This window comes from Crocodylus siamensis, chromosome 7 (assembly GCF_052110815.1).
Source record: "Crocodylus siamensis isolate JL-2025a chromosome 7, ASM5211081v1, whole genome shotgun sequence".
Lineage (NCBI taxonomy): Eukaryota > Metazoa > Chordata > Crocodylia > Crocodylidae > Crocodylus > Crocodylus siamensis.
The window spans coordinates 94,950,734-94,975,408 of NC_143401.1; the positions used below are offsets into that span (position 1 = coordinate 94,950,734).

Here is a 24,675-nt window from a genome sequence, read left to right on the forward strand (position 1 = left end):
ATCACCTCCCTGGACCTGCTCGAGATGCATCTGTGGATGCATGACAGGGTACGGTTGGCCTTCTTGACTGCCTCCCCACACTGCCGGCCCATGTTCATCGTGGAGTCAATGACGACTCCAAGATCCTTTTCCATCTCCGTGCTGGCAAGAGGGGAGTTCCCCAACCTGTAAGTGTGGTGCCGGTTCTTCCTCCCCATGTGCAACACCTTGCACTTATCAGTGTTAAACCCCATCCTATTCTCATCCGCCCACCGTTGCAACCTGTCAAGGTCAGCTTGTAGCCTATTGCACCCTTCTAGTGCACCCACATCCCCCCACATCTTAGTGTCATCAGCAAACTTGAACAGGGTGCTTTCTACCCCCTCATCCAAGTCACTGATGAAGATGTTGAACAGCGCGGGCCCGAGGACCGAGCCCGGGGGGACCCCACTGCCCACGTCCTTCCAGGTCGAGAAGAACCCATCCACTACCACCCTCTGGGTGCGGCCCTCCAACCAGTTGGCGACCCATTTGACCGTGTGGGCATCGACACCACAGTCTCCCAGCTTTTTGATGAGGACAGGGTGAGAGACAGTGTCGAAAGCCTTCCGGAAGTCCAGAAAGACTACATCCACAGCGACCCCTGCGTCTAATGATTTGGTGACCTGATCGTAAAAGGCCACCAGGTTGGTCTGACAAGACCTGCCACTGATGAACCCATGTTGGTTGCCCCTGAGCATGCATTCCCCCGCAAGGCCTTCCTGGATGTGTGCCAGGATAATTTTTTCAAAGAGCTTACCCGGGATTGAGGTAAGACTAACTGGCCTGTAATTTCCCGGGTCCTCTTTTTTTCCCTTTTTGAAGATAGGGACCACATTGGCCCTCTTCCAGTCCTCCGGCACCTCGCCAGAGCACCACGAGTGCTCATAGAGCCGCGCCAGGGGTCCCGCAATGACCTCGGCCAGTTCCTGTAGAGCCCTAGGGTGAAGATCGTCCGGACCAGCGGACTTGAACACGTCCAGCCTCTCCAGAAGTACCCTAACTAACTCCTCGCTAACCCCTGGCCCAGGCGTGTCTCTCCCGGGGCCCGAGGGGGGCCCAGCAGGGAGGTGGCTGAACTGGTCCCTACTTAGGAAGACAGAGGCAAAGAAATCGTTAAATATGTTAGCTTTATCATCTGGCGTGATGACTAAGTCGCCCATCGTGTCCTGCAGGGGCCCCACATTACCCGGGACCCTCTTTTTACCCCCTATGTATTTGAAGAAGGACTTCTTATTGTCCTTAATCCAGGAAGCTAGTCCTATCTCCATCTCTGCCTTGGCCCTCCTGACTGCCCCCCTACATCCTCGGGCGACTGTAACATAGTCCTTCTTGGTGATGACCCCATCTCTCCATTGGGTATATGCCTCCCTTTTAGCAAGGAGACATTCCCGGATGCTCTTAGTGAGCCATGGGGGTTTATGTGCCCTCCTGCTCCCTTTGACCCTTGTTGGGATTACCTCCCTTTGGGCATGGAGGATCGTCTCCTTAAGGAGCAACCACTCACCTTGGACATCTGATTCCCTTCCCCTCTGGGTCCTCAGCGCTTCCCCAACGATTCTCCTTAGCTTGTTGAAGTCAGCCCTCCTAAAGTCTAGGGCTGTTGCCTTGCTGCAGCCCTTTGCCACCTTATGCTGGATGGTGAATCCCAGCAGGCGATGATCACTGTCTCCCAGGTGGCCCATCACCCGTGGCCAGCACCAGGTCCAACAAGGCGTCTCCCCTGGTGGGACTGTGCACCTCCTGGGTTCGATGGAGGTCCTGCACTCTGGCTAAGAACCGACGTGAGCGATCAGACTTGGCTGACTGCTCCTCCCAGCAGATGTCTGGGAAGTTCAGGTCCCCCATGATGACCACATCCTTAGTCCTCACTGCCTCTGTGAGCTGACCTAAGAATTCCTGGTCGAGCTCTTCTCCCTGGTTGGGAGGTCTATAGTAGACTCCCACCGTTAAGTCTCTCTCCCCTGGACTGCCTTTTACTCTAACCCAGAACACCTCAGAGTGCCCCCCCTCTACCCCCTTGCTAATTAACGAGGAAGTATATTCCTCCTTGATGTAGAGTGCTACTCCTCCACCTTTCCTTCCTATCCTGTCCCTCCTGTACAGCCTATAGCCCTTGACACTCACCGCCCAGTCATGCGATGAGTCCCACCACGTTTCTGTGATCCCTACTATGTCAGGGCTGGTGACAGCTAGGAGGAGGGCGAGTTCCTCCTGCTTCTTCCCCATACTTCGAGCATTCGTGTAGAGGCATTTGAGGCCTCCAACGGTTGTGCCCACTGACCCCCTAGTCTCAGCAATGCCCCATCCCCCATCACTTACCTGTTTCTCCTTTTTGACCATTGGTCTGGGCTCGCTGGCTGTTGCTGGGCCTGGTAGTTCATCATCTCCTCCGCCCTCATCTTCCCCCTCCCCCAACGAGCCTAGTTTAAAGCCCGCCGAAGGAGGTTCACCAACCTGGTTGTAGTATGGATAGATTTAGTGAAAGTTGCCAAGTAAGGTATGAGTGGATTAGGCTAGCTAAGTATGCCTCTCAGTGACAGTGTAGGCAAGCCCTTAGGCTCATTTTGTACGACTAACTCTTCATTGCCCATAATCAACCCAGTAACTCTTCTTTGTACTCACTCCATTTGGATCCTTCTTTCTTGAATAGAGGGGCTGGGGGAGGTATCAGAAGATACCGCTCTACTCTCAGCTATAGAGGAAGGATAGCATTTGTACTCTTCCCACCATTCCATCCTCCTCAAAAGATGTGCCACTTGTCACCACTCCCTGATTACAGTTAGAAACAGCTGTGAATCTGCTTCCAGTTGAATAGCCACCTGGGAGGTCCAGCTCACGTTTATAACTTCCCTACTTATATGAAGGCGGAACAAAGTCCCACGGGCAAAATGATGGCTGCTCATTTCAGTAGACTGCACCTATGTTTCAATGCATGAGCTGGAAACTTTGAGTTCTAGTGCAGCACAGATCAATCAGGTCCCAGGCACAGCTAGGCCTGTGATCAAGTTACTTTTGACTTGTATAGGATTTAGGCCTGTTGAGGTTAAAGGTCTAAAAATGAAACCAGCATAAAATGCAGGTTATGGTCATTTTCTTTGTCATACTTCCCAAGAAGACTTGGCCCAGCTTAGAAGCTGCTGCAGTATTCTCTCCTCCATGAGCATTTTGGGGGTAGGAAGACATGTTCACGAACTCAAGCCATTCAGGATGCGATGGACATTAGGTTTGGTACTTCTAGTCTCATCGGGAGGGGAGCGTTTCAGAACTAGACAGCTTCATCTTGACTCAGAGTTGGCCATGTCAAAGAGCACCTCACACTCAACTAGGGGAATGATTCAGTATCGATATTATCCTACTGCCTTGGTCAGGACTGAAAGGCTTGAGAAACAAGTACGGAAGGCCTTGATCTAATTTCCATCCAGTTCTACATCTGGCTCGCTGCTGCATAAATTGAAGAGAGTTGCTATTTTTAAAGAAAGATTTCTCCTTTTATTGTTACAGCATCAGAATCGCTTGCTTTAAACCAAGTGACAGAGAGAGCAAATACACATCCCTACCCGTACAAAGAAGGAAGATAGAGAGCACAGAGGGTTACATCAGCACGTTTCTTTGAAGGATGTGCTCAAGGGCTGGTGACTTTCCAACTTCTGCCTGAAGCCAGCACAACCTCCGCCTGACAGGAAGAGGGAGAGTTCACAAAAGTCCACTCATCCTTTTCCAGAACAGATTAATCCCCCTCAAGAAAGACGCACACAAAACTGCACAATGAGGCACACCAGGAGAGCAGGGATGGATTTCTGAATGGGAGGTGCCCATTTGAACCTCAGAGCCCATAGTCACATGCTTCAGGGCTATTCTTGACATAAAGCTGCAGATAGCCTTTGAATGTTTGGAAGTCAGTCATTGTAGCCTTGACTGCAGGGTCCTGCTTCATGGCATCCATCCAGCACTTGAGCTTTGGAGTGTGGCCTAGACAGCTATAGGAAGAGGAAAAGCAATTAGAATACAGGGGAAACCGGGAGGATATCAAGGAAGCTGAATATGTAACGAGGTTCTGTTTGTTTTGCTTTCTCCCCGCTCCCCTCCACACAAGGTTAAGTTTAAGACAGGTGCAGGAAATAGATTTTGAGACCAAAGAGCAGAAGATAAGGACATCTCCAGAGCAATCAAGTCTTCTTGATTGGAGTGCTTAAGTGCTAGTCTAAAGAAACAAGTCGGTACTCCTTGTGCCAGTGATCTAGCATTTTACAGCAGCTTGATTACACTCTGCCTTCCCCCTTGAGAACACAGTAAGCTCTGGTTAATTTGCCACTCCAAGGGGAATGCAAGTGTGGAGTTATCCAGAAGCTACCCATTTTCGAGGGGGGCGGTGGGAAAGGAGGGCCATGTGCAAATACAGCAGTGGTAACAAACACTAAACTACATGCATAATGGAGACTGAAGTGCTGCCCCAACTCGCTGGGGTGTTGCAAGGATGACAGCCAAAACTAGTCACCCCAAAACTAGGGTAAATGAGAGCCATACAAAAGTACCCAGGATAACCCAGGTTTATTTACTGAGGATGGTCCCCGGTCTAAAAAAAAGGGGGTCTTAACAAGCTGTATGGAAAATAAGATGGAAATAAGCTGGGTGGAAAATAAGAAAATTCCCTTGAAACCACACAAAATTGGAAAAACCATGATGGAAAAACCATGTTTCTTTCACCTTTCTTCTTTTTCCTTGTCCTGCAACAACAGACAGCCCCACCAAGACTCTTCAAAGCTAAAAAAACAAACTAGGTGTGCTTGCCCACTTACCCCTGACCAACCAGGCGGTTGGGCTGCCTACCTGGGACGTGGGAAGTCAATTTAAAAGGGACTCGTTTTCCCGATTCGAATCAGAGCAGGGAACTGAAGCGAGTCCCAGGATCCCCTGACAACAGCTACTCCAGCACGAGTATCAGCAGACGGGGAAAAAGGCCCATTTGTTCGGACCCCAAATTCCAGCTTTGTCTAACCAGATGCGTATAACAGCAACAAGCTGTGTGTGGAAACAATCAGCATTTTCCAACTGAAAAAAAGCTCTCATCCTACTAGCTGTCATCTTGCCTTTGGAAATCCATTTTCCAAAGACTAAGCTTCTTTTCACACTTTATCCAGCAATACCTAAATACAACCCATCATTCTGCCATTTGGACAGGGGAAATTACATTCTCAGTTGCTAAGCAGAGGAATATTCCTGGCTGGGATAACTTAGTGTAATTGGAAGCTGTAACATACTTGAAAATATGTAAAGGTCCATAAAACATCCAAGCACTTACTCATACAGCTGGAAAGCTTCCAGACGTTCAAACCAAGGCCAGATCAGGTAGTCAAACATAGATACCGAGTCCCCACCGAAGAAGACAGACCGGCGATTTGCTAGAATCTGCAAAGGAGGTAAGGCAGTGTTTGCCATTAAAAATGGAATTGCATAAAAAAGCCCCGCGTGAGACAAACGTGCCGCCGTGGGAAGTGAGCGTGGGGAAGGGAATAGGCAACATGCCAAACACAGAGACAGTGCCCTTTTCCCCCGGATTAAAATAGACTGAGGGAATAAGTCACTAAACGTGTTCTAACATTAATTTAACCCCTCTTGTTCATTGCCAACTGGGCTCAAGTACCAGTGTTGCCATAGCAATTATGCACGGGCTATGGAGACAAAAGAATCCAACTGGCGGAGCTGAGATTTAACAATATCTTTAAGACTTGTCACTGCAATCTAAAAGTCACAATATGTCTTTTGCCAATTACTGTTATCGTCCAAATGATGACAATGCCTATAAGGTTGGTCAAACTAGGATATCCAAGTTGTCAGCCGGATGTTTTTATTGCATCCCTTTCAGGAACGCAGTTCTACTTGGTCCGAAGTGTACCAGACTGAATATTCAGAGGCAAGAACTCGGCTCTTGGGGCCAGCCGGGCAGCTGAGGGGGTGCAAACGAGTGGGACACGTACACCCCGAGACAGAGCTGCCTGCACCCAGTACATGCTGCTAAACAAAGTGCAACAGGAGCAGACTGGGGCATCCATGTACTGCTGCCACCGTAAAACAGCAACAGCCCTCAAATCTCCCACAGGGAAGGAAAAGCTGAGAAGTGTTTGGAAGGCCCCTGCCCGTCTCATGAAGGATCTGGAGCTAGTTCCAGCAAGATCTTCTACTCCCACATACTCCTGTCTTGCATACAAACTTTCATGTTCATTTACTGGAATGAGTGAATACAAAGAAAGAGGGGACGAGCATCAGAACTGGGGTCCCCCCAGCCCTTGTTCTGAAAGGAGGAAAATCCAATGCCAGGCACTGAGGGGCTCTTTTATATTTTGCCTTTTCATTTTGGGGGAGGTTGGCATCTAATTTTGCACAGAAATTAAAAAACAACAAAAGCAACCCCCCTCGTTCAACCTTGCGTAGTCAACTCCCTTCCCCCAACTGCCTATTAAAATTATCAGTCAGAAGCAGCTCATGAGTTGCTTCAGTTACCAGGTGTCCAAAAGAAAAAAAAAAACCAAGCCAGATGCAAAGAGACTTTCACAAAAAACGTGCACGTGGCTCCCTCTGTCGGTTCCCAGCAAGGAGAACAAGAGCATTTCAGCCCTCTCGAGGCTCTTCTGGCAAGCAGCCCTTGGAAGAGCAGGCTGAAGGGAATTCATCAAGCTGTGTCCTTCACTCTCAGGCTGGGCTCTCAGCCCTTGCAGGAGGGAAAGGAGCAATCCCACACCTGTCAGCCCGGACCCTGGAAAACACTGGCATCTCAAAACCCTGTGTAGCTGTAAGATGCCTTTCATTCCCTCTGCCCCAGGCATTTGTTTTGCAAGATGTCTCCTAGGAAACAGCTGCTGCTCACAGGACCCAGATTTGTCCCCCGTCAGCAATACCCAATCAGATATGCTAAAGCTGACCTCTCGTTGCTGGATGCTTCAACACATTAGACAAGAAACAGCAGACAAAAGGTATCAGGGGATAAGTATATTCAAGTGTCATCCATACTGAAGTAATTGCCTGGAGGTGAAGCAAATCAGCCAGGTACCAGGCAGCTGGAGTCTGGAAATCTCAATGGGTTTTTACAGAGGAGCAGCACTGGGGAGATGCAGTTTCTTGCTTGGTATTTGGTTTTGTTACTAGCAACCCAGTCCCCTCTTCCCATTCCAAATCAGATTTTTACGAAGTAATTTTTTTGCCTGCTTTCTTTCTAGAATCACGCGTTGGAAAGGGACCCTGCAGATCACCTAATCCAACTCTCTGCACAGAAGCAGGATTCACTGCTTCAAACCATGCCAGAAGAATAGACTGTATACATCTAGAACAGCAGCAGTATTACCTGGAACTTGAAGACCAAAGAGCAAAATCCTTTAAGTCCACAAAAGGACTCATCGTTCAGATCCGATTTGCCTACACTGTTCAGAAGCTATGCTACAAAGGGGCTACAGAAAACCTCAAGGTAGACCTTAGTGAGCTGAAGGATGAAACATTTAAAAAAAAAAGTCTAAGATAAACCATCATCCCAGTGTCTGCATAGAGAAGGGGGACACATGTTTGCCACAGGTCAGTTTTTGTTCAGTACCAGAGCTCCATTTCTTACCTCTTCAAACTTGCCAAGCTTCTCACTGAACTCAGCTTTCAGCGCAGTGCTGTCCTCCCCATTTTGAATGGCCATGAAATGTTTGTAGGCCAGAGGCGTAAGCTGAACAAAGCAGAGAATACCCCATTACCAAGGACCGAACCTCTCATGGAAGAGATTTTAAATAATCTCATTACAGCAATACCAGCATCTAGAATCTAGGTTGTTAAAGGCAGGGGGGAAAAAAACCCAAACCATATACAAAGCTTAATATTTAAAATAACAACATTTCAGAGGAGACTAGAATAAATTCTCCATAATAACCAGAACAGAAAGTTGCAGGATTGTAACAGTGCTGGAAGGAAACTCACTCTCCTTTCCATTGGTTAGGTTGAACGCATGCCGGAAAACAACCAGCAATAACAATGGTGAAATGCAAGTTCTGTCATACTCTTTATGGGGGAAAAGAGCCACATTTGAAATTCCAATGTACTTTAAAAACTTCTTTTTCTAGGTTTAGTCCAAGTACGCTCCAATGTTAAGAAAGTCTGAGGAGAGTTATTACACATAGGTTTATTTAGCATTTTAACATTTCTTTTTGTCTCCAGCACCATTTTCCTGGGACCTGGCCTTTCCTAGCTCACATCTCAAATCCTATAGCCTCCTTTTCTCTGGCTTTGCCCAGTGTACTCTTTCTCCCATCAAAAGGCTGCAGCAAAGCTCATTCTTAGCTTGTTGCTTTGATCATATTATTTTGCTTTAAAAACCCCGCCTTCCACTGACTCCTCCCCACCTTCCAAATAGCACAAGCTCCCCATCTTCACTCTCGAAGCCTGCGATCATGCTACCAGTCATCTCTTATTTGCTGTGTATAAGTCAACTTCGACCTCAGATCAAACAACGAAGCCAGCCTCCATCACATTCTTGCGAGTGCCAAGACCACTGCCTTTCACGCTGACCAGCAGCATTGCAATGTACTTCTCTGCAGATGTCTCTACATGAGATGCCGTAACTCATCGCTATGGCGATGCAGCAACATAGCTCATTGCTATGGCAGCGTAGTGTCAGCAGGCATGAACTGTGACATCAACGCTACTGCGCAGTAGGGTCGGAAATGACCCGTGCGCTGCCGAGACTGCACGCTAATGGCGGTTACTGTGCAGTCATTTAGTACAAGCTAAAGTACTTGGTTTAGCTACTAAACGACTGCACAGTAACAACTGCTCAGTTGGGCACACGTGTAAAACGCGCCCTGCCTGTATCTCTAGTCTTTGGTCTTAGACTTAAAAGCTTTGAGGCACGGGGTCTTTTGTTCTCCATTTGTATATCATTTAAAATACATTGGTATTTATGGAGCTATCCATTAAAAATAGCTCCTACATACTACAGAAAGGCAAGTAAGTTAGTCCTAAACTGAATTATTGTTTCAGAACAAAGGCTCTGAAAGCAGCAGTATTGCAAATTCAGTCAGGTACCAGACTTAGGCAGAAAGCCAGTGACCGTAAACATTTTGCCATTGTTTTCCCATTGTGCACTCAGTCATGTAGGTTTTAGCTAGCTCAGTAGAGGCCATGAACCCCTTATTCTGTTTGTCAAGAGCTATCAAGGTTGCAAAGAGCTAAGCAGCATTTGACTTAGCAAACAGGTGGCTCCATCATCCCACATCTTTACAAGAGGCCTCTACTGAGGACAGGAGCCATTTCAAGAACGTCAAAGTCGTGTCTGGAGTGCTGCAAAACACGCCCAAGGCTGCATTCAAGCAGGGTGCGCCACCCGTCTCACGTCACAGTACCTTGGAGAAGTGCTCCAAGAGCATCTTTTGATATGCTCGCTCATACGGGTCTTCAGGCAAGAGTTTTTTCCCCGGGTAGGCTTCATCCAAATAGTCACATGTGATTGGAGACTCATAGATCAGCTGACCCTTGCTGGTTTCCAGGACAGGTACCAACCCAAATGGATTTTTCTCAAAGAACCAGTCAGGTTTGTTCTTCAAATTGATGTTTATTATTTCATGGCTGAAGAGTTCAAGACAAAAAAAACACCCAAAAATAAACCATCGCTTCTGTTATGGTAGGGGGGGTGCCCTGCCCCAAACCAACCATGGTACCTAGGGGATAGAAAGAAAGCAAGGAAAATGAACCCATTTCCCTGTCAGCCCTTGTCTTTTCAGAAGTCCCAATAGTCTGATGGAGCTTCTTTATAGAGCACTGCCAAATCTGACACGTACCACACTAGAAATACCAAGGGCAAGAGGAAGGTGAGTAAGGGGACAGTTTTGCTTCTTAAAAACAACCCTCTCGCTCCTACCTCGGCAGTCTTCAAGAAGAGGCTGGACAGATATTTGGCTAGGGTGATACGACTGCGGCACCCGTTCCTGCCCAGGGCAGGAGGTTGGACCTAATGAACTGTTTAGGTCCCTTCAGGCCCCAAGCACTATGAAACTATCTTTACTACCAGGCAGACCCTTCCAAAAACGATGACAGTATAGTACTGACCAGCCAACCCCCATGCCCCACCTGTTCACTGAAGCTGCTTGTTGTAGCCAGAGGCAAACCTGCTATACTGCAAATGCAGGGGAAGGCAGGTCGGCTGTCCAAGCTATAGGCCTGTTTTTTTAACAAGGCTTTCTGGACATGCCAATAGCCTTTTGGTCACAGGAGAGAGGCAGCCACTTTAAGAGCACTTAAATCCTGGTGAAAGAAAATTCACACAAATCAAAGGAAGCTCGCAGAGGTGAGAAAGTATAAGCCATAGTCTGAACCTGCAACAGAATTTTAGTTTGACCCATCGGGAGGGCAAGCAATTCCCTATTCCTTTTCCAAACCTGCAGCCCAAGAAAAAAGGGCAATTTGACTGGAGTAAAAAATCCAGTATTTAAAATATGTAAATTTTCTGCTCAGTCAGAAAATTCCCCAGGGCTAGCTAGACTCTTGATCACCTGATAAGTCATTTCCCCTTACTGAAAAACCAACCAACACCTTTAAAACAACAACAACAACAACAACAACAACAATAAAAACACTCATTCAGGAGCGGCCAACTGAAAGCTAGCTATTTTAATTATTTTCCTGATACAGAAAAGTAAGTAGATGGAATGATCTGGAGTTTTAACGCCTTTGGTTGGTCAGGACAGTTCTGATCTTGGAGTCAGAAAAACACGAATGGACAAATATTTACTGTATTTATGGGGATCCAAAATCCAATATGGATCTAGATGGAGCTGCAGACCTGGTAAACAGAGGTAGATGATAAGGTTTGAACTGCATGGCCCTAGAAGTTCCTTCCAAGCCTGAGATAAAAACTATTTTCTAGTTGTGAACTTTGTCATATTACTTTGCCCTTTGTAAATCAGAATTACCTTATCTCAAAAAGGAGTTTTGTTAGGATTAGTGCTTACAAAACTGTTTCAGAAAAAGAAACAAATTGTGCCTGTACATTTCCTATGGGAAAAAAGGTACTAACATCCATGATTAGCGTAAGTGGGCACATCTATGTGTGCTTTACTGCACAGTAGACCAATTTGCTGTGCAGTAAAGCATCACAATCTACATGCGCACCGCTATTAGGCCGGAGTAGACTAATGTACCCTGCTGTCGGATAGTCCTGTTAGAACCGAGTACTACCCTATGGCGGAGTAAATTAGCACAATTAAACGCATGTGTAGACACTGCACCTGGATTTGTTAACCAATTACAAATTAGTTTACTGAGTCACATTAATTGCAAGTGTAGAAAGAAAGAAAGAAAAAAAAAAAGAGGTGTTAGCTTTGAGTTTTCAGTTCGCTCATCTGGTCTTCAATACAGTCAATTTAACTAATGCCTCTTGTTTGGATGAAACTTTCACACGTGAGCAGAAGACAAAATAATCATTTAAACAAAGAGAGAAACCTTTGCAATAACGGATGAGGACAAAGAGATCAGCTGGAAAGGAAGGTCAGCCCTCTGGAATACTCTGACTAATTTTTGAAAGTTTCTTGGAATTGAAGGTCATGCCCATTTGAATAGTCACCCATGGCTGGCCCAAGATTTAAGCTTGGTAGACAAATCAAGAACACTGTGACTAAAGCAATTTAAAAGAATATAAAAAAAACCCTAGAGACCACACCAGAAATGGCTTCAGTCTCCACCACTTGTGTCAAGGACACATGAGGACCCTTAGGATAATGCACCCGGTCTTACTTAATGCCTTTGGCTTTCAGGACGAGGCGGGTTCGCTCTGCAAAGGGACAGAAGCGCATGCTGTAGAGACGGATCAGTCCCTCTGGGACGGGGCCTGGAGCAGCACTTCCTGGAAGACAACAACGCTACTCTGGTTATTCAAGGCTCACACACCTTCATCTGAAAAGCTCTTATGCTTTCCCCTAACAGGGATAAAAAGAAACCCACACATGGGCCAAGGGTGGGAAATGGCGCACGTGTGTAACAAGGGGTGCTGGTTGTAGTCACGTTGGCCTAACGACTTAGGCAGAAAAGTTCTTTGGGTAAGCGTGATATCTTTTATTAGACCACTTGAATAGTTGGAACAGTTGTTCTCTGCAAGCTTTTGGGCACAAGCACCTTTCTGTGGCAGAGGGAGAGGCAATATTGGCTTCTATTCCACCCAGGAGAATACAACACCCCAGCAGACTCTCCCTATGCCTGAAGAAGGGTGTCTGCACCCAAAAGCTTGCAAAGAACAATTTTTCCAACTATTTAGCTCGTCTCATAAAAGATATCGCATCTACCCAAAGAACCTGGTCTGCCTCTGTGTGTTCACTAGAACCCGGGAGCAAAAGCTGCTCTCAGAGGACTTGGTGTTGTAGGGTAACGGGGCTTGTGAGAGCCTCTCTTGCCCTCTTAATTAGCCTGTTCCTTAGGGAGCAGGTGCCAGGGGAAGAAGGGCTCTATTAAGATGGCAAAGCCCTGCAGAAGCAGCCGAGCGCCAGGGTGCAGCCTGCATGGAGACAGGGGTCCCCTGCCTGCCCCAGGGGCCACCTCCTTGCAGGCCAAGGCAGGACCAGAGGCTAACACGGCCCTGCCCGGCTGGCAGGGGCAACACAACCCCAGGCTTCAGACACACCACAGCACAGACCCTTTCTGGGGCGTAGACCCAAACGCACTGCCCCGGAAAAGGGGCACCCACATCCAGACAGATGCAACCACAGATCCGGGGCAAGGGGATGGGTCTGCAGCTTTACAGAGGTGGGGTTGCACAGGGGAGACCTGCCCTGCAGAGGGCCGGGGATCGCCTGCACCGGGGAAGATACAGACAGACAGACAGACCGACCGTGGACTCATGCTGCAATGCGACCCTCCAAGTGTGGGGAGGAGGGGGGCTGCAGCCACCACTCAGTAGAGATGTTAAGAGAGTGCAATGCCGTGCAATCTCATATATACCTTAGACTTCTTGGGTCAGAAGGGACATACCTATGCAATGCCACACAATCTATATGCCGTGCAATATGTGGCGTGCAATACATGCACCATGCCGTGCAATGCAATATGTGCCACAGAATATATGCTATGCTATGCTATGCCATGCCATGCAATACATGCAAGGCCCGGCCGGGCCACACAGCACAATGCAACCCGCTTCCTGCCCTCCCCGCCCTGCTCCGGGCAGCGATGGCCGCGCAGAGCCCGGCCGCGGCACTCACCCTTCCCCCGGCTCCGGGACATGGCTCCGGCCATCTCCAGCGCTGCCGCCCCGGGCCGCCTCCTTCCGCAGCAGCCAGGGTGCCCCCCCGCCTGCAGCGGGCAGTTAAAGGGGAAGGAGGAGCCAGCCGCCTTGCCCTGCGCCCGGGTGGGGGCTGCGAGCCGCCCCGGGCAGGCCGCGGGGGAGCGTGCTTCCCGTGCCCAGAGGACCCCCGTTCCTGTGCTAGAGGCACCGTGGTACAGAGCCGGGAGCCTAGGGGCTTGGGCTCTGCCCTGCAATGCCTGGGGCGGCTTCTGTCGCCTCTCCGCGGCTCTGCGTCTCCACCCGGACACCGGTTTTCCAGCTGCGAGCGGGCTCGAAATCGCAGAACAACAGAAAAGTTGGGTGGGAAGAGACCTCAGGAGGTCATATCTAGTAAAGCCCCCTGCTCCAAGCAGGACCAGCCGGAAGGACATCCCCCAGGCAGCGCTTTGTCTACCTGGGTCCTTGGGAGAAGGGTGTTTCCCAGCTCTGCATTCATGGGGATGATCTTGGGACAAGACTGTCCCACTGCAGGAGCTCAGAGCACGTAATCCACACCTGTGTTGACCGGGTCCCTTAGACAGGCAAGGTGGGCAGGGTGCAGTGTGGTCTTACTGGCGCAGCTTGCCCAGGTGGGAGGGAGAGGGGATGGGATTTGGGTGTTCAGAGCTGCTGTCAGCTCTAGGAAACAAATAATCGTGGTTCAAGCCGAGTCCTGAATGGTTTGTCTGGGATGGTTGGATTGCACCAGCCCTCCACACAGGGGATACCACTGATGCTGCCTGCAGCCTTGGATGCTGATAGCTCTGCTTCGTGGTAGAAATAGAGACCAGGAGCTCAACAATTGAGGGGGGCACGGTAGATCTGGGGTGGGCTTCCTTAGATCATAGCTTGGCAAATATGTGCAGGTTCATGCCGAGTAAACCAGGTGCAGATGTGAGCTGCGGCAGAACAGGAGTGTAGGCAGATCAGCAGAGAAAAGTGGGTTAAAACAAGGCGGCTCGAAGTGACATGACCCCGATCACAGTAACCTCATTTTTTCTGTTCTGTCAGGGTAGGCACTTGTAAGGGGACGATTGTACCTGGCCTTGCCGTGGGTGCACAATGCAAGCAGGAGAGGGGATGAGGAGCCCTCCTTTTACATGATTCAGGGAAGGACCAGGTGGCACTGTGATCCCTGAGGCGGACTGAATGCCGCTGAATACTCCCACTGGGGCAACCAGTGAAAGCTTACATTTGTAAGCCAGCCTAGGCCTTGGGTATGCCTCATGGGGAGTTTTTAGTCTCCTGACATCCCTTTGTTTCATTTTCCCATTGACCTGGCCCTCAGTCATAGCACGGTGCCACACACAACTTCATCTGCTGTGGATCAAAGAGCAGGAAAGGCAGGTATCAGTGAAGGGATCCGTATCAGCTCAGAGAGCAGAAACTTCTGGGATCCTTTAGTACCATCGTTTGAATCCTACAGTTCACATTCAAAACCCTGCCTGCATTTTTTGCTCAGTCATTGCTGTTTGGTTATCTAACTTCTCTTGTCCGTCAACCATGTTCCAGCAAGAGGGTGCGGCACTTGCTGCCCAGGCATGCTGAGTCCAAGGCAAACAAGCCACACATGAGCTATTTCTTGTCCCGGGACCTCCTGCATTCACACGGGATTTTCAGCCACCTTCTACTTCAATTTTACCAAAGCAATTGTGTTAGGGGAAGTATTTGTTCATTAGGTGCTGCCATTTAGCTTGTCTGCCTTCCAGGCTGAGGGTTAAATATGGAAGTACTGTATTACTTATGGCTGTGGAAGAGGGATTCACTTGAATGATTTCACTTGGCCTGTTGAATGCTGATGTGTGAAGTAATTAGCAAGGACACAGGCAGCCTGATCACTCCCGGGATGAAATACAAAGGGCAAGTAGGAATCTGAATGCACAGGGGAATAGCATGAAATCTGTATATTGACTTATATATAGCCACTACCCAGCAGCTTTGAAGATGGTATCTAATATTGGCCACCTGTGGAAGTGGAATACATGTGAAGCACTGCATAGCCAAGGGTTGCTTTAACCATCATAGCTTCAGGTGTATAACCCCTAGCCAATTCCTTGATGAAATCTCCATAGGGGGAACCCAGTTCTTCATCCCATGGGGGTACGTGCAGCCTGCCGCGCGACCTGCATCTTCATGACACTCGGTATAAGGTGTAGGTTTGTCCTGCTAGCTTTGACCAGAATTTCCATTCTTCCCACCATGATTGCACAGTGCTGTGGGTCCATCTTGCACAGCTGGCCCTCGGTTTTCTAGGGGTCTCTGAGCACTTCGGTAATACAGATAGATAATAGTAAAAAAGGAAGAAAAACAGACAAGCCCCAAGCCCTATCAAACTAATCCATCGACTTCTCCCTCTAGGAAAGAATCAGAAAGAGATTGTTACGGTTACTCCTGTTTTTTGAAGACTAGGTTGGCTTTTAATGCTATAATGATGGAAAGACACAAATACAAAGGATACAGATCTACACGTCGTAACTCCTCTACTTTCCCGTGGCTCATTTTTCAGTGGCTGTCGTTGTCCAAAATGCTGCCAGACCAGATCTCTCCTAGATACACTCTCTTGTGAAAAGGAGAATAAATATAAGAGAAGCCGTGCAATTATCTTGGTAGGTGACAGACACCCTAAATCCCTCTTCGGATGAGCAAGGAAGCGAGTGGCTGTGCGCTCGCATGGTTGCAACAATGCTGAAGCAGGAAGAAAATCTAAGCTTTCCGTGAGCCCTAGCTACCTCTCTGCCCGGGGGGAGCTATCCGGTTTCTGGAGGAAGCAAGAATTTCTGAACCTGTTAAAAGAGCTGGTAGGATGTGTGAGGCAGCAATCCTCAACCTTTTTTTAGACTCAGGGTGCTCCTAGTCAGACTCAAGGCACCCCTTGGGAAGTGCCAGCTCTTAACTTTCCCTCAACAAAAGAAACAATAGAACAGTTCTCCTGCTGCAACCCCCCCCCCCCAAAAAAAAAAAAAAAAAAAAACAACTCCAGAAGGCCATAACGGGACAGATTTTGTTCACAAAAAGATTCACCGTGTGAGTAGCACGTGGGTGTTGCTGCCCCTAAGTACTGCAGCTCACCCCCCAGGCACCCTTGAGAGGATCTCATAGGACTCCAGAGTGATGCAGCACTCCCCACAGCTGGGAATCCCTGGTGTCGGAGGAACTGCACATTCCACCAGTGGGAGTGGGATTAAAAATAATAATTAAAAAAAAAAATTCACTATTTAATCAATTGATTACTACAATACCCAGGTCCCCCCAATATATGGGCTCCCAGGAAGAAAGCAGGACTCAGAAGGGCTGGCTTCAGGCCCAAAACGCTGCACAGCACATCCCCACCCCCATCATAGACTGAATGGGGAGAGAAAGGCTCCAGGTAATAGAGACCCCGCGCTGGCCCTTTAAAACCCTCTCGGCCTCTCATTGGTTGCCGGAGCGCAGGCGGAACCAATCATCGGCCCGCTTAGTCGGCGGGCTAGGCGGAAGCCTCTCGCTAGCCAATAGCGGAGCGCGTTATTGTTCCTAGGCGACCGAGGTAAACGGCCGGGCGGCCATGGAGCCGAGCAGCCCGGACGAGGCGGACGGCGGTGGCCGGCTCCTCACGAGCGCGGTGGCGCGTATGGAAGTGAGGTGCGGGGCGGGGACGTCAGTCCAAGGTGGACTGTAAGCCCCAGGCCTTTGGTTTATGCAAATGGTGTCATACTGTTTTTAAAATAAACGCATTGTTAAAACCGTTGTTGAACGCTCACTTGTTTTTCTCCAAAGATGGGTTCAGGGATTCACAAACAGGAACGTTGGTTTTGTCAATCACGAGACCATCTGCTACCCCTGCGGCAATTACATCCTTTTTGTTGACATCGAAACCAAGAAGAAGACAGTGCTGCAGTGTAAGGGCGGCCGCGTGGGAGCCTTTGCAGTGAATGGAGCCAGTGGAGTGGTGGCTTTCTCAGACCAGAAGCTCAACCCCATCATTTATATCTACACTTTTCCAGGACTGGTTAACTGGAGAGAATTAAAAGGTACTGGTGGGAGTATCCTTCTCTGTCCTTATTCTATGCATGTATTAAATCGTGAGCACCTGAAAGGTGTTCCCGTGAGACTAGACCCCTATTGAAGTAGTGTGGTAGGAAGCTATTTAATGGCAGGGGATTCAGGAAGCAGTGAAAGAGTTTGGTGCTGCTTTCAGTTAAAGTCCCAACCTTTAGACGAACAAAAATCTCATTGGATTTGTGAGCACAGCCAATATCTGAAGGCTACGGCAGTATTAAGGGCTAGTCCTGTTGTTGCAATGGACTGCCATGGGAACAGGAATGGCTCCCAATCAGCTGTGCTAGCAGCTTTGCTCACATCATCCGGATCAGTCTTTAATAAAATACCCATTAATAATACTGTTTCTTTTCTGTCAGAAAATGGAATTTAACAAATATGCACGTGGCTTTTTGTAATAGTCTAAAAAGATATCATTTGATGTTTTTATGGCCTGTGCTTCTGAAGCGGTAAACTGTCAGACCTGTCCTTCCTTGACCATTCTCTATGAAACAGAAAGTCTTACTCCATAGAAAGCAGAAGTTGGTTTAGATTGGTTCTCAGTAGTTTAATTGCTGGCTACATAACTTTGGTCTTTTAAATGGAATTCAACACTTGAAGAATGATGTCAGTCTTCCCTCACAAGACTGTATTTTAAACAATAGAAATAAGATCAGGTAAACAAAATCCTTTGAAAGACAAAGTGCCTTTCTTGAATTAGGAAGGTGTATTCACTAAAAAGCAAAACACCGCAGCCTAAAGACTCTTCTTTAAACCTGGTGTGCAGTACACAGGTGCAAGTCATCAGTAATTTGGGAGGAAAAATGTATAGCCTCAGTAAAAGAGAGGGAATCTGACAACAAGCATTTCAAGAGCATGAGCACCTAATGTAAGAGCATACAAGGCTTCATATTGCATTATACCAACAGTCCATCGAGCCTAGTATCCTGCCTCCAACAGTAGTAAGTAGTAGGTGGTTTAGAGGGAGAGTATATCAACCGAGCATGTGGGAATGGAGCTGCTGAGGGAGAAGGGCCCAAATGTAATTAAATTAAAGGAAAATATAGACTGAATAAGAGAAACGTTTCCTACCAGAGTTACTAGACTAGGTAGTCTCCCAAGGAAAGCGGTGGAAACCCTATCTTCTAAGACATCTGAGATGAGGGAGGACAGATATTTCCTGTGGTTCAAAGCCTGGAGGTTGAATTTATTTACTTGTCCATGCCACAGTCTTCCTGTCTACCCTTGATTAAGTCAGTATCTGAATTTTGGTGTGCCACAGTTTCTCCATCTGTAAAGTATTTCTTCTCTACTTCATGGAGAAGTCAATGTATGAACCAAACTTCACAAAGCACTTGAGATGCACGGAGAGTAAGCACCGTAGAAGTCCAAAGCATTATTAAAACTACATGGAAAGCCCCCGCCTTTTATTTTTTAAGAACTCATTATGAAAATTGGCTTTATGTGGTCACAACACAATGAATGAGCAGGAATAGATCAAGCATCAAGCCTGTGGTACAGATGGAACAAAGCATTAGAATTAGATCTATGACTGTCCAACGTGAACATGTGAAGTCCATGTCCACTGTGAAGTCTTTATTTCTATATTCTAGGTCAAGCTCAGCTAGACTACACCTTACTTGCATTCAGTTACATGGGTCCATACCTGGCCAGTTATTCATCAGTTCCAGAATTTGCCCTTTCAATCTGGTAAGTGTCAGACACATTTCTTTAATGCTGAGTACAGACAATGAAAACAAGCCATGGGCAGCAAGTTAACTATCTGATCAGTCTTGGAAACTGAATACAGAGGTAACTGTGATAAGAAGGTGGTCTGTTGGCCAAGCATAGTGCTGGTAGCTGGGAACCACTAAATTCTGACACTGACCATCTGTGTTGTCTTGGGTACATCATTTAACTCTTATTAGGTTAATCACTGCAAAATGTGGATAATAAATCCTAAGACTTTCAGGCTCATGTAAGGATTAATTAGTTAAAATGTGTAAAGCAGATTGAAGACACAAAGTGCTAAATATTTGTTTTCCCTTGGGAGTACTTGGCACTCCTGTTGAGTCTCTTTAAGAATGCCCACTGTTTCTGTTTAACACATCCCCCCTCTTGATGTCTTATGCTGCAGTTTCCAGCTGGGATTGGGGATGTTTGCACAGAGACAACATGTGCATCTTGTTTGCTGCTCAGTTTTACAGACATCTTGGCCGGTGAAGGAGTGGGTTAGGAATATGGAGGCTGCTGCCACCTCTAGAACTCGAGTAAATAAAACGCTGTAGCCAGTTCTCAGTGCCTGATGGAGAATAAAAACATTCAGCAAGTACTGTGCCTGTGCATAGCAGCCCAGGACTTAGGTTTAAATGTACTTCACAGCTAATAAAATGTGCCAGCCAAACAAGAGTCTTCCCTGAAGAGCTTACAATCTAAAATGTCAGAGGTGGTTAGCCATGTTAGTCAGAGGTCAAGCAGCAGGTAAGACAGAGTGGCACCTTGGAGACTAACTGGCTCAGAGAGGCATGAGGCAACAACTCAGTTCATCAGCTGCATCTGGCAAAGTAGGCGGTGACCTATGAAAACTTGGTTAGTTTGTAAGGTGCTACCCTAACTTACTTTCTACCAGTTTAAAGCTGTGAATACCCACTATTCAGAACAAAATTAACATGCTTGACCCAGTGTCTATGCACATTTAAAACTTCCACCAGTTCAAAAGATTCCCCTCACCAAGAAACATTCCATATCTTTAAAACAGCGAATGCCCCTGGAAGTGGTGAAATATATTGAAGTTGTCCAAATTTCCAAGACCACCCACACTACAAGCCTATTCATGAGCAAAGCAATCACAATGAATGTGATTTCAGGAATGGAATGATTTACAATTCAAGTTTAAAATAATTTATTATGAACTCCAGATATTCTTACAATACTAGGGCTTGATTCTGCAATCATTTTCTCACAGATGCCTGATACTCATTGCAGGATCAGGGCTTTCATCTATACTGTCTGATTACAGTGTGCATTTATTATAGAAATAGCATATTTGCAGGATGGAAAACAGCAGAATATGAAGTATTGTTCTTCTGTGATTGCAATATGCTATTTGCACAATGTCTGAGTCTGTATTTTATGCAGTATAGTCCTTGCATTGTTTGCTATGCACAGATAAAAGAAATGTTTTGGAAGTTAACTCAGGCTTGAAGTATAGAAAGCCTATGGATAATAAAAGCTGCTTTTCATGGGAGATATTTTATCCCTAGATCTGTCTTCTGTTTTGTTCAAAGCAGTGACTTGGTTTCATAGTTTCATAGTTTCTAGGGTCGGAAGGGACCTGAACAGATCATCTAGTCCGACCCCCTGCCATGACAAGAAAGAGTACTGGGGTCAAACGACCCTAGCAAGGTGTTCATCTAACCAGCAAGGTGTTCATCTAACCAAATCGGTGCCAGATTCTTTTTCAGATGCATGCAGTATATCATTTCAGATCTTAATAAATTAACCGCTTTAAAAAGATCTTGGCACTGCTTGCTCTATATGAGTTCAGAACATAATGGCAGATCTTTAGGGAGAGACCTACATTGACTTTTTATGTCAGAATTTCAGCTTATAATTTATTAATGGAAATTATTAAACATGTGTGAAGACTTGTGCCTTTTTTGTTGCAGGGTGCTATTAATATTAACCATTGTCTTGCTTCCTGATAGGTGCCTGTGAGTGAATTTATCACAAACTATTCTATCAGGATTATACTAAATCCAATTTTAGCAACATGTATACACTACAGTACTTCTTCATTCCAACCTTTGTGGTACAAAATACAGCAATAATTCTATCTCCAGATTCCGGTGACATGCTTTATCATTAGCTTTAAATTGTAAATGTAAATGTTCAGTATGTTGCAATCAAATATACTGTTCAGGATATTACAAAATAATGCTTATAGTTCTCCTTCAACAAGTATAAGCATAAAAAGAAAACATTTATTTTTTATAATAATCATTGTAGCATTTTTCAATCACAAGTCTCAAGCTTGTAAGCTTTATATATCCTATCCCTATTTTATAAAGAGGAAAACTGAAGCACAAAAGTGGGGTAGGGAAGTAACTTGTCCAGAGCAACACAAGGAATCATTGGCAAGGCCAGGAACAATACCTGTGTCCTGCCTTTTGTCTAATGCCATGTTACAGAATATAATATAAATAAATTAAATCTAAATTGGCTTTGCACAGCACCTCTTTCAGAAGTGTCTGTTTTCAATGCTTGTGTGATATATATTCCTAGTAGCAATGATATTCACTGTATATGTCAATAATTATTCAGTATCTCTTTTCATTCCCATCCAGTGGAATTAACCTGATTAACTATAGAACGTGTTTGTCAGTGACAAAGGGCCTGACTCCTGAGAGGCGTTGGACATCTTTTATCCCCAGGATCATCTAGCAGACCAACTCCAAATGGCTGGATTTGGAGATACTGGAGAAATTCAGATAATGTCTGAATTTCTTGAGATATTTAATACATTCGTTTTTTTCTTTTTTTCTCTTTCTTGAAGGAACTGGCAAGAAAATGTTCTTCTGTGCAGCAAATCTCAGTTGGGTATGACAGCAACCTCCTTGAGCTTTAATCCTCTGAGTTGGCACCAATTGTGTATGTCTAGTGAGAGTTCCATCACTATCTGGAATATTGAAAGGAGTGATGAAGAGCATCATCTCAAGCCAAAGTAAGGGACAGTCCTGCCAGGCTAAAAGAAAATTTCTGAGACAGCTTTATTTTTGTGTCTAGAGCCTGTGACCTTGTTTTCAATGGGGTGTCAAAGATAGAGACTGTGGGTTGGATCCAGCCTGCAGAGCCCCATCATCCATCCCCTGGTGCTACCTGTGGGTCTCAGAGTTGACCCACATGCCACCCATAGTGTGTGCCTGATTGGCCACACAGGGCCTGGAACTGTACTGCAGATAGCGCCTGCTCCAGTCAGCTGGGGATCCAGGTTGCATGCAGTGCCCGTATGGGGACGACTGGGGACTGTGTTGTGTGTGGTGCTTGCCTTAGCTGGTTCAGGATGGGTGCTGCCTACACCATGGGTCCTGCACCACCTGCGCTGGATCTGGCGTGGGAGAAGTGAAATTTGTGAGCCTGACCTGACTCATGGACTGGCTGTGTGCCACTCATCCAGCCTGCAGAGCCAGAAAAGTTTGACACCCTTAGTTTACAAAGAATCTGGATCTAATTAAGATTAACGCAGCCACTTTAGTCGCATCCAGTACAAATCTCCCTATTGGCTTATGTGCACAATGGTAGCAGTCTCCACCAAAAGGCATAGATCTGAATCGGAGAGGCTAGACATCCTTCCCAATCCTGCAAGTGGTTCTGCTATAGGTCAACCAAGGGCATTGCAAGGGAGCTCACTCTGCTGCTGTTGCCTGAGCTTACTATGACTGGAGAGTTTTTTTCAAATGAAGACCATCTTGTGAATGAAATGTATCTATTTTAGAGTGTAGCTGTAGTCACAAATAGGCTCTGCAGAAAAACTGCTTAGGGTCTCATGTCTGTTTTCTTTGTGGTGTCCATATTCTGTGTGAGCAATGTAGAGGTGCAAAGATGTTTTTACTATCAGTGTAATTCACTGAGCGCTGCAGACTTAGAGATCATCTACTTAAAAGGTTTGCTGCTTTAATTATGCTGATGTAATAATGGTATATCTGTTATATCTAATTCCAGTTGGGAACTAAAATAAGCTGTCGGATGCCAGGTATCTTTCTGTTAGTATAACTGCGCTTATACCAGGGCTTTTAACAACAGAACTAAATAAGCAGAATATCAGAATTATACTGGTAAAAACTGTAAGTAGGATTTGAAAATCTAGCTGGGTTCTTTCTGCCTTTTACCATTATGGTGTCCACATGAAAATATGTTGCTATACTTCTTGTTCTCTCTTCATTCCAGTCTTCAGGGGCTGGCCTTGGCTTGAGGAATCTTTTGATTTATCAATTTTTACATAAAATTTCACTGAGTCATAAATCAGCATGTTTCTTAAGCTACACATATACCCACCCCTCTGCATTTAATATTCTGACACTAACTGAATCCCAGGCAGAATGCAACCAGGAAATGCTTCTCCTTAGAGCATTTCTCATTTTTAAAGCATTGTACACACAATAGTAGGAATGTTTTGAAGATTGCTAGTTAGATAAGTAGCCATTATTAACTCCTATTTACAGACAGGAAAAGCTGAGACACAGAACAGTTATTTGCCCAAGACGAGAAGGATTTGATACCAGGAGCAGATATTGGGCTAGAATGTGGAAGTTCAAATGACTGTTATTTACAATATTAATGAAACCATACATGCCATGTAAAATGGTTATTTACAGCTGCATTTCTTTGAAATAAAATGGAGTCTTTTCTACTAGGATAGTAGCATAGGATCAGTGTCTCCTTGCTCTGTGTCAGCATTTACTACTAATAAGTACTTCCTTAATTCATGTGCTATTCATCTTCTTTCTTCTTCTTTTTGTGCAGGCCTGTGCAACTTCCTGCTGAAGATGGGTCACAGACCTTTAATCAGAATCCCTTTTTTTCACATCCTGATACCCAAGATGCATACTATGGCCCTGTACTGCCAAATTCTGCTATTGCTGGGCTAATTGGGGATGAAGCAGAGCTATTCAGGGTAACTAGTGCTCTGTATCTAACTGGTAATGCAAAATGTTATGATTGTAACACTGCTGATGGATATAAACAAAATCCAGGGCTGAAAGCTTGCCGAGCTGGCATGGTCCTATAGAAGAGTCTCTTCTCTCAACACTATTTGATACTCACATTAACATTACAATTACAGTCTCATGGATGGTTTTGTATTTTAAACAGTCTCCCAGTTAAATTCCAGGAGGTTTAACCTCACACTTCTAAGTTTTCAAAGGGAGCTAAAACTAGCTAATATGCGGTTCTTGTTTGAATGGCCTCCGTTTGTTCCCATTTGTGGTATTAAGCTGTGGAATTATTCCACTGGGACCACTCTCCATTCTTTTTGCCTCTCAGAGACTTACCAGAGTATACAAAGGAGAGTGGCCCCAGATACCTTTCAGTTCATTATCAGTAAGAGCAGTGAGCTTGAATCACACGCATGTCCTCGCTGCTTTTTCATCATCTTTTAATTGTGCCCCTAGGGAATATTTTCTTTCTCGTTAATTAGATTAATAGTTAGTTAGCACATGTTTTCTCCACTTGGAGACATAACAAACACATTTTTCCTAGCAGGCAGTGGTATCACCTGGGTGATATACAATGGTGGAAGGGTTCCTCACACCCTTTTACTACCTGGCAAGGCTTCTCAGGGCCAAATAACTAAAGTATAAATTCAG

General features: G+C 46.1%; 2 protein-coding genes across 3 annotated transcripts in view; one reads left to right on the forward strand and one right to left on the reverse strand.

Annotated features, from left to right (window-relative positions):
* Positions 1-3,487: 3,487 nt before the first annotated feature.
* GSTO1 (glutathione S-transferase omega 1) lies at positions 3,488-13,675 on the reverse strand. Its single transcript, XM_090058255.1, has 6 exons — positions 13,233-13,675; positions 11,776-11,884; positions 9,390-9,612; positions 7,619-7,720; positions 5,321-5,427; positions 3,488-3,998 (listed from the first exon to the last, which is right to left on the reverse strand). The coding sequence occupies exons 1-6, from the start codon at positions 13,264-13,266 to the stop codon at positions 3,845-3,847; spliced, it is 729 nt and encodes a 242-aa protein (XP_089914381.1). The 5' UTR covers positions 13,267-13,675; the 3' UTR covers positions 3,488-3,844.
* Positions 13,676-16,826: 3,151 nt separating this feature from the next.
* The window catches only part of CFAP43 (cilia and flagella associated protein 43), a 59,106-nt gene continuing 51,257 nt past the window's right edge, over positions 16,827-24,675 (forward strand). Inside the window, exons 1-5 of one of the 2 annotated variants that reach the window (XM_090057652.1) lie at positions 16,827-16,948; positions 17,051-17,304; positions 18,925-19,021; positions 21,867-22,034; positions 23,834-23,984. In XM_090057652.1, the coding sequence (XP_089913778.1) occupies positions 16,839-16,948; positions 17,051-17,304; positions 18,925-19,021; positions 21,867-22,034; positions 23,834-23,984 (780 nt within the window). In that variant the 5' untranslated portion in view covers positions 16,827-16,838. The remainder of the gene's footprint in view (positions 16,949-17,050; positions 17,305-18,924; positions 19,022-21,866; positions 22,035-23,833; positions 23,985-24,675) is intronic. The other variant, XM_090057651.1, reaches the window with a different exon arrangement.